General features: G+C 41.0%; 1 protein-coding gene across 6 annotated transcripts in view; it reads left to right on the top strand.

Moving 5' to 3' along the window:
- Positions 1-12,500, top strand: part of pias1b (protein inhibitor of activated STAT, 1b) — a 38,329-nt gene that overhangs the window by 19,073 nt on the left and 6,756 nt on the right. For all 6 annotated transcript variants that reach the window (XM_048256268.1, XM_048256267.1, XM_048256272.1 and 3 more), the window contains exons 8-10: positions 6,852-6,925; positions 7,146-7,306; positions 11,324-11,454. In XM_048256268.1, the coding sequence (XP_048112225.1) occupies positions 6,852-6,925; positions 7,146-7,306; positions 11,324-11,454 (366 nt within the window). The remainder of the gene's footprint in view (positions 1-6,851; positions 6,926-7,145; positions 7,307-11,323; positions 11,455-12,500) is intronic.

Below are 12,500 nucleotides of genomic sequence, written 5' to 3'. Positions count from 1 at the left end.
CTGTTTTAACCCTATTTCTGTGAATTTGTGAATTTCACTATAATTACACCATACATGTTGAATAAAGTTCACAAAACAGTTATTTTCTTATTTTTAACAGTATGATTGTATGTCAGTATTATGATTGTATGTCAAACAATTAGAGATAAGATCAATAACCAATCAGTTTCACCAAATACACATACTTCATTGCTGAAAGATAGCAAAATCACAGAATCACAGATGAGACCTCAAACAACATTTAATTCATTTACATATACACAACATATTAGATCTCACCTCCACAATTTCCTCATCAAAATCTACTAGTCTACTACTACAACTAGTCTACTAAACCTTATTCCTACTTGCCTTCTTAAGACTGCTCTCCCCTTCCTGGATAATGTTTTGCTCTAGATTATAAATAATTCAATTAAAGTACCGCAGTCGTTTAAGACATCTGTTATTAAGCCCTCCCTCAAAAAACCTAGCCTTGTATCGATACTGGTCTTCCTGGACCTCAGCGCTGCCTTTGACACCATAGACAATGACATACTACTTAGGCTTGGAAATTTGATAGGCATCAAAGACTCAGCACTCGCTTGGTTTAGATCAGTGTTTTTCAACCACTGTGCCGGGGCACACTAGTGTGCCGTGAGAGATCATCAGGTGTGCCGCAGAAAATTACCCAAATGTCACTCACTGGTCCAGAAAAGCAACTGTTGCATCAAAGAATTTATAACCACATACTCTCATTGATTTTATGATTGCACTATTTGTGGTATGCAGGCATTGTACAACGGGGGCCCCATATCCAGTATTCACAGAATCATCACATATCCAGTTCAAAACAACAATTAAATTAGATATAGTCACCTACAAATGAAACAAAGGGCGCTTGTTATATTGAGCAGGTCTTGCATAGAAGCAATAATAAGGCCATATCTGTGTATTATTTGAAATTTTAGGACATGGTATGTTTATTTTTTCTTCACACAGGATTAGTGTGTTAGTGTGCCGTGGGACATTTTAAGTGTCAAAAGAGTGCCATGGCACAAAAAAGGTCGAAAAACACTGGTTTAGATCATACCTTCCTAACCGTCAACAATTTGTACAGGTCCATAATAAACCATCTACCCAGATTATGGTCAAATGTGGAGTGCCTCAAGGCTCAGTACTGAGGCCCCTGTTGTTTAGCAGATGATACATAACTATACCTCTCCATAAAACCTGATGAATTAACACTGTTAGCCAAACTTGACACATGTATAAGAGATATAAAGACATGGATGACGAATAATTTCCTGCTTTTGAACTCAGATAAAACAGAAGTCATGGTTTTAGGTTCTAAAAAGATGAGGGATATCCTATCCACATCACAGGCTACATATAGTGATCTTCCACTGACCTCATCCACAAGTGTTAAAAACCTAGGAGTTATAATTGACCAGGACCTAGCACTAGGTAATCACATAAAACAGATCACCAAAACTTAATTTTACCATTTAAGGAACATTTCAAAGTTAAGAAAGTCCTTATCCTTACCAGATGCCGAGAAATTAATGTTTTGTCATCTCAAGGATAGACTATTGCAATGCTATTATGCTGGCTGTAATAATACCTGTCTAAAGAGCTTACAGCTTATACAAAATGCAGCTGCTCACACACACAAAAAATATGAACATATTTCCCCCATTCTAGCATCTTTACACTGGCTACCTGTTAAAAGTCATTGACTTCAAAATATTACTTATAGTTCTTGGTTGGTTGCCTGCATTGAAAGAGGACATCTCATGAAGACGCTCTTTTGTCTGCTTCTGACAGAAGAAGCACTTATCTATGCTGGCAGCAGCTGCTGCTGAACAAGTGTCCCTCTAGATGTACTTGATGCAGTTGCAGGTGTTGTTGCAGGTTCAGAAGATGGTCTACCGCGTCTTTTCTGAAGACACTGAGTCCTGCCTGCTTCACATGATTTCTAGTAGCTTAATCTTAGCATGCTGCAGATGCTCACTGTTACAGGTGGATTTGTAGCAGTTCCTGTGCCAAACTGCTTTGTTCTGTTGTAAAATAACTGCACTGTAACAATGTAATCGTTGGCTGATCTGTGATGCCCATCTCCATAGTCTCTCATGGACAAAAACAAGAAATTTGGCATATGTCTCTAGTGATGGGTCATTCACCAGTCCACACATATCTGCCACTGGATACATAGCCCAAAATCTGTTTCTTTTAGAATATGTGTGCCATCACCTGACTTAACAGAAAGACACACCTCAGAAACTAGACTGTGCCACCATGAACTATGAAAATGTGCTTGCTCAAATGTAGAAGGCTAGAAGGTCACTAATATCACCAACCATGAAGAACAGAGCACTATGTGCTTCAAGTTATTCGATATTCTAAATTCTATCAGTGCCTGCTATCAACAGCCAACTGTCACTGGTAGTCAGGGATGGATTACTGCACGGGCCTACTGGGCCCAAACCCAGAGGCCCAAGGAGTCAGAGGGCCCAAGCCATTGCATGGAATCATTGCCTCAATATCAACACATCATATCAACACACAGGCTATGAATCTGATTGAAATAAAGTATTGGCCATCCCCAAAATGCACCAGAATACAGGAAATCACATCAAATATATTTAAAAAATGTCCCCCGCAACAATTAGTGACGGGCCCTAAATACATCTGGGCCCAGGGGCCAGAAAGTTCATAATCCGTCCATGCTGGTAGTGTCTCTCTTTCTCTTTCTCTCTCTTACACACACACACACACACACACACACACACCTGCCTGTTTGTCTAGCTGATCCTTTACCCTTTCTTTTCTTCACACTTACATAGGCTTCGGAAGGCCTTACAGACTTCAGCTGGTACTATGTAAAAGTCTATTAAACTTGATTTAACAGAGATCTCTGCACTTTGTGCTCTGAAAAAATGTTTTATAATGTTGTATTGTTTATGTGGTCCACTTTTGCACACTACCTTGTAGAATATCTTTGCTTTTTGGCACCAAATCTTATGCTATAATACCAGCAATGTGAGGTTTATGGACAAAACACCAAATTTGACCTTTTCTGAATTTGACCTTTGATTTGGGTCCTTCAAAACCTGTTTTTTTTTTTTTTTTTTAAGTTTCAAAGATAGGAAAAGTCCTGTCTTAGAGGCATTTCTATTACAGAGCCAGTGCCTAAACTCATGGCTGTGTCCCATCATATTTCAGACCTCCTATCTTATCTCAACTTAATAAATCCTAACTGTAGCTGGCAATAAGATTTTAAAATCATTGATGTGTAGGATAAAAGATAAAAAAACAAAAATATTTTAATTAATAGATAAGATAGGATTTCAGAGTTTGTGTAATGAGACCCCAGTTTCATAAGTACCATCAACCTAGTGCACTGTACAATCTTCCAAGATGTTTCTGCTGTAACATTTGTTAGTAATCATTTTGCATTATATTTGATGGATAACATCATATATGTGAGACAGTTTATATGAGCTATCTATATTGGAGACAACTAAGTCCCCCAACCATATCTCCCTATTTTTGTTTTTGGTCCATTTTGCCCAAATTGTCCTCGCTGCCATGTGAAACATATGGCCAACCCTTGTCTTTTTTTTACAAATACAGTTCAATAATGCATAGTCTTGCACAGTGCGATGAGTCGAAAAAAGTTGAAAAGAACCTAACAAAAAAAAACACTCTTAAAAGGGAATACATCATAGATATAGGAATGGTCATCATTTCAGCATTACAAAAGAAACCTCTTCGGGAAAGCTCTGAAATGGTGAAGACATCACAAACGCCATCTCTCCACTGCAGACGCGCTGAAGTTGTTTCACTGTAGCAAACAAGGCCATCAACACCTTAAAGGATGCACTGCAGAAACAAAAGCAGAAGATTAGCTAAAGCAAACACTCCGAGATAAGACTATAAGAACATCTTCATTATGATGGTACAAGTGCAAGAAGATTAAGTTTGCAGCCTCCATATACAATGCTACAAAGAACAAGAAATAGGATAAATAGCAAAATAAGATGTGCCCTGAAAAGGAAAACAATAATTATTTAGCAGCTTCTCTGCTTGGACCCCTAATTAACAGTTCAGCCCTAAAAAGTGTCCAACTGTAGTAGTATATAATGCAACAGTGAAGACGTGCAATGCAGCAACAAACTAATACAGCCTTGCATCTGCTTAGCTAATTCAGCTCTGAGGACAGCGTCAGCCTTGCATCTGCTTAGCTAATTCAGCTCTGAGGACAGCGTCAGCCTTGCATCTGCTTAGCTAATTCAGCTCTGAGGACGTCAGCCTTGCATCTGCTTAGCTAATTTAGCTCTGAGGACGTCAGCCTTGCATCTGCTTAGCTAATTTAGCTCTGAGGACAGCGTCAGCCTTGCATCTGCTTAGCTAATTTAGCTCTGAGGACAGCAGCCAGCCTTGCATCTGCTTAGCTAATTTAGCTCTGAGGACAGCAGCCCAGCCTTGCATCTGCTTAGCTAATTTAGCTCTGAGGACGTCAGCCTTGCATCTGTTTAGCTGATTTAGCTCTGAGGACGTCAGCCTTGCATCTGTTTAGCTGATTTAGCTCTGCGCCCTTGCTTAGCTAATTCAGCTCTGAGGACAGCCTTGCCAGCCTTGCATCTGCTTAGCTAATTCAGCTCTGAGGACGTCAGCCTTGCATCTGCTTAGCTGATTTAGCTCTGAGGACGTCAGCCTTGCATCTGTTTAGCTAATTTAGCTCTGAGGACGTCAGCCTTGCATCTGTTTAGCTAATTCAGCTCTGGGCATCTGTTTAGCTGATTTAGCTCTGAGGACGTCAGCCTTGCATCTGCTTAGCTAATTCAGCTCTGAGGACGTCAGCCTTGCATCTGCTTAGCTAATTTAGCTCTGAGGACGTCAGCCTTGCATCTGCTTAGCTAATTCAGCTCTGAGGACGTCAGCCTTGCATCTGCTTAGCTAATTTAGCTCTGGGCATCTGTTTAGCTAATTTAGCTCTGAGGACGTCAGCCCTGCATCTGCTTAGCTAATTTAGCTCTGAGGACAGGATCAGCCTTGCATCTGCTTAGCTAATTCAGCTCTGAGGACGTCAGCCTTGCATCTGCTTAGCTAATTTAGCTCTGAGGACGTCAGCCTTGCATCTGCTTAGCTAATTTAGCTCTGAGGACGTCAGCCTTGCATCTGCTTAGCTAATTTAGCTCTGAGGACAGCAGCCCAGCCTTGCATCTGCTTAGCTAATTCAGCTCTGAGGACGTCAGCCTTGCATCTGTTTAGCTAATTTAGCTCTGAGGACGTCAGCCTTGCATCTGTTTAGCTAATTTAGCTCTGAGGACGTCAGCCTTGCATCTGTTTAGCTAATTTAGCTCTGAGGACGTCAGCCTTGCATCTGTTTAGCTAATTTAGCTCTGAGGACGTCAGCCTTGCATCTGCTTAGCTAATTTAGCTCTGAGGACAGCGTCAGCCTTGCATCTGCTTAGCTAATTTAGCTCTGAGGACAGCGTCAGCCTTGCATCTGCTTAGCTAATTTAGCTCTGAGGACGTCAGGCTTGAATCTGTTTAGCTAATTTAGCTCTGAGGACGTCAGCCTTGCATCTGTTTAGCTTATTTAGCTCTGAGGACGTCAGGCTTGGATCTGTTTAGCTAATTCAACTCTGAGGACGTCAAGCTTGCTCGCTGACTCTGCTGGCGGTTTAAGATCAAGGCGTCTGAAAGGTTGTGTTTCTGAAACAAAAGCAGCAGATAAGCAAGCGCACGCATTCTGATCCAAACCCAGAGATATGAAGCTGTTAGGCTTAGCTGCCTCACTGCCTCCTTTGAAGCGAAGACAGAATAAAGGAGTGAGTCAACGCTGTGCAGGCATGCGGGAGGACAGTGGGAGAGTTAAGGTCAACATGAACTTGAAGAGGTTCCCAGCCAGGCCGTGAGGGAGGCAGAGTCGAGAACAAGCCTTTCAAACGCCTATTGCACAGTGCACAATGAAACAAACTTCCTCCTTTTATTTAAGATGCAGACACACATAAACACACACACACACACACACACATCACTGATTGTGTGAAACCTGAGGCTTATGTCTCATCTTCTGGATCCAAGGTCATTAACTCACGCAAATTCTATGTGTAGTTCTCCATTTCACTGACAGTACTGTGTTAGAATAGACTTCTACTCCTTCAAAGTGTTACTCGTGTGTGTGTGTGTGTGTGTTTTTTTTTTTTTTTTTTTCTAATCCCACCTCCACCTCCCCTCATTGTGGGACTTTTCCTTTCTTTCCATTTTTTTATTTTATTTTATTTTATTTATTTGTGTTTTTTGGTGTCTGTTTTAGTTATCTGTTGAAGCTTGAAACCCTTACATCTTTACAAACAGAATACAATTAAATAAAAAATAACAAAATCACCAGTAACAGGAAAAATATATAAAAGGGAAAAAACAAACCAATGAAGAATGAAAAAAAGTCCCTCCATCCAAGCCACATCCTCCCAACCGCACTCAACCCGACCTCCAAATCCCCACACACACACACACACACACACACACACACACACACACCCTACTCCCAACCTCCAAGGGACAACAAATTCCTGAATCATACAGCAACATGTTGGAATAGTCATTCTTTTCTACCTGCTCCATCCTTCCACTTCCTTTATTTTACTCCATCTTTCTGCATAATGCACTTCCTTGGATTCATAAATCATACATTCAGTTTCACAGTAAACTTTAACGTGGTTTTTAAGTCTCCCTATACTCAATTCATGCATGTCGGTTGTTTCGAAGATTAATATTTTGTGATTAAGATTAAGATTTGTGTGTGTTTGACTGAGTGTTTGATCTCTGTTTGACTGTTGTCTGTTGTCTCCCTCTCCACTCAGTCAAAGAGAAGTTGACAGCTGACCCGGACAGTGAAATAGCCACCACCAGTCTGCGAGTGTCCTTACTGTGTCCGGTGAGTGCTGCCTACCACGCATAGCTATGTGTCATCCTGAATATGATCATATATTTTATATATATATGGCCTCCTGTTTGTGTGTTGTGATCATGTTATCTGCAGCTGTCTGATTCCTGACCTTATTTACTCCTTATGTTGTATGCACATTGCACAATCATTGTGCGTGTGTGTGTGTGTGTGTGTGTGTGTGTGTGTGTGTGTCCGTGTGTCCGTCCAGCTGGGGAAGATGCGTCTGACCATTCCATGCCGGGCGCTCACCTGCTCGCACCTGCAATGTTTCGACGCCACGCTCTACCTCCAGATGAACGAGAAGAAGCCCACATGGGTGTGTCCCGTCTGTGACAAGAAGGCCCCCTACGAGCACCTCATCATTGATGGGTAATATCTCTTTCTCTCTCTCTCTCTCTCTTTCTCTATCATTTTTTAGGCAAAGTCATGGAATATCAGGGAATTTTGTTGTAGCAGTTTAAACTTGCCAAAAATAATACATTAATATTTCCACACAGAATTGGAGTATATCTGGTTATTAGCTTTACTGCTTGCTTGAGTAGCCCAAATTTGTTTATTCAATGCCCATTTATTCATCTCCCTCTCTAAGTAAAGTAAAAGATTCTTAAACGCTATGCAGCTGCACTGCATCATACTTAATTGGGGGACTTGAAACCTTTGAAAATGGGGACTTGAAACCTTTTCATCAATATAATCTTTCTGCCAAGCCTTTAAACATGTTTGTCGACATAGCCTACTGGGTCTTTGTTCCTTTATGAATGAACACATTTTTAAAAAAGAAATTAGCTGATCTAGCCGTAGTCTACTCTATTTACCTTCAATATGTCAATTTAATGTCAAGGTGAATGAACACATTAGCTACTGCTGTTTTGTCTAAAAGTACACATAATCATGAAGTTGCAGCTATATATTTGCTGCTACAATTACAGTGTTGTGTTGACCGTTTGCACAAACGAGGAGCTGAGAACCTGCATTCCATGATTCACAGCTGAACTACGTTGTAGGCTACCGGAAATGCGAACGAACGATTCAGAACGAATCATCTTGGCAAACCAAACGACGCAAACTGTGTCATGAGAACAAACGACAAAATCCCCCTCTACTCTATACACGATTTAATTGGCCTGATAGAAGTTTAATTTTTCGAGCTCACAAGCCAACGGAGAGTTGCTAGACTAGCTGCTAGGTTCAGAGTATCTGCACATTTTTCAAGTGCAAATTTAAAGACTTTTAAGACCTTTTCAAGACATCTAAATGGAAAAAATAAGACTATACCACGCCAAAAAAGATAAACATGACAACACTGTTTAATGCAATGTTTTTTTACTAACTTTAACACCCATCCCATTTTGGAAGTTACCAAATATATTTTTTGGAGGAAAGAAAATTCATTCTGTGTGAATCACCTTCACAGCTGTATAAATGGCCAATTTTAGGGTCTGGACTCGTTGCTTTTGAAGCTGACTGTACATATCTGGTTGTGCTACTGGCTGAGGCTGACTGTTCTTCACCTGTGTCTGTAGTAGCCTAGGCTACTTGCCAAAGACATGTGTACTGGACTGGATTCTCTTCAATATTTCTTTTCAAATGTAGACTAAAGCTATTTAAATATTTTAATAGGCCTATTTTATATACTTTACTATGTGCATCTATTGTGCTGTATGCAGCACAGCAGATCAAAGTTAATCCATTAGGCTACTTTACATTTTGCATACATTCTGTTGTATCTAAATCAACCAAAGCTTGACTGAAACATTGTAAAACCATTTACTTGTTTTAAAAAAATGTATGGGAAAAGTGAAATCCCCTATTAATTAAGAGACAGGTCCTCCTCGCATATTATTTTTATTAGAATATTATTTCTGCTGAAAAAACTGCTATGTGGTTTGCAAAGTACTGGGAAAGGCTGACAAGCAAGCCTATTCACTTCCCTGTTGGGTAGGCTAGGCCAGCAACACATGCTGGAGAGATGCAAACAGATGAACTTTACGTGTATTTCCTCCTGATTGCTAAAACTTTCTTTTTCTGTCAGTCCGTGGTTCCTTCATAAATTGCGCAGCAAATTATCAGACAAGTGAAAGAAGCACCGGGCATAATTTGACCAGCAGTCTCCACTTTCATGGTTTATGAAACGCTATGTTGCTAATGGGTTTGATATCATTTTCATTAAAGCAGTTATTTTGGAGTGCATTACGCCCTTGGTCGGCAAGCTTTGGGCTTGAGGATGCTTTGGTGTTGAGGTCACTCAGTGGCAGCTCAACCTAAGCAGGGGGTGTAGTGGTAAAATAAGAGGTGGGTACACTATCAGTTCTGTGATCACAATAAGGTGGACTGCGCCATGCAGTAGTGGGTTTTTAAAAAAGGCATTCAGAACATGTTTGATGAAGGTGGAGGGCAGACGCACAATATTTTCCAGGTGCATTGTAGGCTATAAGTGCCCTCCGCTGGCTGCAGATAATTGCAGATTAACAATAAACAGTAATGCTAATCTGAGGTACCTGTCTAGTTTTATTCCATAAATATATTGTTTTTATAGACGTTATTGGCATGCGCGATCAAGAGCTTCCATGCACGCTTGTGGCTGTTGACATGAATCAAACATGTTCTGAATGCCTTTTTTTTAAAAACCCACTACCGCAGTCCACCTTACCGTGATCACAGAATTACTATTAGGCCTACACTCTGATTAGGTTGAGCTGCTGCTGAGTGCCTCACATTGAGCGGGTGAAATCTGATTCCTGAATCATGAAATTCTGAAATATAATAAACAACTTCCAATCAATATCTTCAACACCAAAGCTTCCTCAAGCCCAATCTTGCCGACCAGGTGTAATGCACTCTAAAATAACAGCTTTAATAAAAATGTCAATCCCTTAGGTTCAGGGATATAGTGGAGGCTAAATGCAAATAAACTCAGTTTGTCCACCTCTGAAATTTGGATAAGAGACAGGCATATTTTTTCTTGCCGTTTTTACACCTTTAGTCATACACACGTTAAAAACATCTTCACTTTGCAACCACTACACTTCCTCCAGTAGCCTTCTACTTCTTGATCTACAGAATGCAGATGACACCCGCACAGAACAAATGCTTCCCCCAAAATGTAATTGCGGATAAAAAAAACACACCTAAACCGATGGAGACATTTCACTCAAGCCATGGTCCCATACGAAAATGTAATACCTCCCTTTCGAAAATTCAAGACATTCCAGACAATTTAAGACTTTTTTAGGCCTTAAAAACTGAAAGTTGTATTTAAGACTTTAACTGTAGGTTGCGTCTAGATTTCTAGGCTACTAAAATGTAATATTGATCCTTAACATGGTGAAAAGCCTAATATAACTTTTCACTGTGGCATAGTTCGGAAGTTGTATTTATTTAAGGCCTGAACAATGGTCCTTTTGGTCACAACATGTGATTTTTGACACTATAGTGATAGTGACCTGTCCAATCAACAAAAAAAGCATACTGTACCTTGGAGGTAAAAATATGGGTCTAGGGACCTGAGTATTTCAATGTGACTTTTTCAGAGATATTGACAGTTTATGAGCTAAATATGACTATGATACTACATGGAAATGGACTTAAAATAAGAAGAACATATCAAAATTGGATTCCTTGTATCAAACTAAGTAGAGAAAATACATAATACAACAATTTAAGACTAAAGGAAGCCGAGATATAACCTTTTCTCTTTTCGGCGGGGGCCATTTTTGATTTTATGGATAACTGCCACTAGGGGGGCCACCCCAACTTGTATCCATAGATTTTTGAAAACCTTAGTCCTATACCTAACACCCTGCCAAAAATCAAAAACTTAACCAGAAGTGCCAGAAGTTCATGAAATGCATCCTAGCTATTAGTCTGCATTTAAAGCAACACCAAAGAACTTTCCCTCTGTCGCACGCACACTATTTTGTTTATCCAGCACCGTGCATATGTTGCATGATTTATAAAAGTATGATGTATTGCGACATCAAACGCAAGTCAAATTTGTAGTTTCTTATGTCTCATTCCAACGAACTACAGATCCGCTACCCGATCTGGCAAACTTACATAGTGCGGTTATAGCCGATAGAGGGCTGCGAAGCAAATGCGAAGTGCCGTTCACCCTGTTACAAGTTGATGAACCACTGAAACGATTAAAAAAAAATTATTTTAAGGTACAAAAAACTCTTTGGTGTTGCTTTAAAACCACTTGCCCTTGATGACTCAGAATAACTGCATCAAAGTCATGGCTGGATTATGTGTTACATAGCAAATTTATGTGTTTGCTATGACTAAACAGTACTACTTTTCTGTGTTTCTCTTTGTGTGTGTGTGTGTGTGTGTGTGTGTGTGTGTGTGCACGCGTGTGCGTGTGTGTGTGTGTTGTCCTGCGGGCAGACTATTTATGGAGATTCTGAGCAGTTGTGTGGACTGCGATGAGATCCAGTTCAAGGAGGACGGCAACTGGTCCCCCATGAGATCCAAGAGGATTGTGCAAGAAGTGTCGGCCTCGTCCAACGGCCTGGAGGGTACGTGTCTACACCGAGCCCCGTAAATCCTTCCTGTCTGCTGGGTCACGGTTACGGCCGCCGCAGCCCACACCTCACAAACCTCCTTTGTCCAGCTGCCTGGCCTGAGTTACGCCTCTCCACTCCAGTAGTATCCGCAGGCGATCTCCCATCATTACTGACCTGGCTCTCCACAGGCATTCTCCCATCGTTAACGACCTGGCCCTCCTCAAGCATTCTTCCATCCTTCTCTTTGGAAATAAACACATGCCCTCGATATTTCCCCCTCTGAATGTAAACAGCATGATTGGGGCGTGTGTCACCTGATCATGCCTGGACTTTTAGGGGCTTGTCCCCGCCTTACAGGAAGGCTACGCCGGCCACGTCACTGAAGTATTCCGTTTTGCGACACGTAAAAATGGTTTTAGAAGACTGGTTTATTTATTTTTTTCGAACATACGCGCCACTATCATGTCTCAATTCCATTGATCATAGTGGAAACGAATTGTTGCAGCAGACCCTGCGCGAGTGGAATGCTTCAGTTACGCGCTCGGTGTAGCTTCCCTAGTAGTCCCTGACCCTTATTGACCATTTAGGGGCTTCATCGTCTCAGTTGGAGTCCGAGTGAAAATGTCTTTTTGGTTAAGGCAGTGTTCACACAGTCATGCTTTTCTCACCTCCAGGCGCTCTCATTGTTTCTCTAAGAAAGATGCCACTTGACCACCACTTGACCATTGTAATGTGCATATATGAGCAAGATGCAAACAGAAAAAAACACAAGGAAAAAATGTGTTCACAGTTAACAATAGTTAAAGGAGAATTCCGGTGTGATATTGACCTAAAGTGTATTGAAACATGATACCGAGTGTGAACGTATGTCTCATAGCCCATCTCGGCTTGTCCCCTGCACTCCAAAAATCTGGCTAGTTAGCCGATGCTACCAACAGCTTTTTTCAATAGTGGTGCTTCGCATCGGGCTAGCCATGCAAATAAATCACTGTTTTACACCCATTTACGAGGCTCAATGTATCTCCACACTTCATTGGTAGACTTCCGAGGGCCCTGAC

This window comes from Alosa alosa, chromosome 11, assembly GCF_017589495.1.
Source record: "Alosa alosa isolate M-15738 ecotype Scorff River chromosome 11, AALO_Geno_1.1, whole genome shotgun sequence".
NCBI classification, from domain to species: domain Eukaryota; kingdom Metazoa; phylum Chordata; class Actinopteri; order Clupeiformes; family Clupeidae; genus Alosa; species Alosa alosa.
This window is presented reverse-complemented; position numbering and strand designations above follow the sequence as displayed.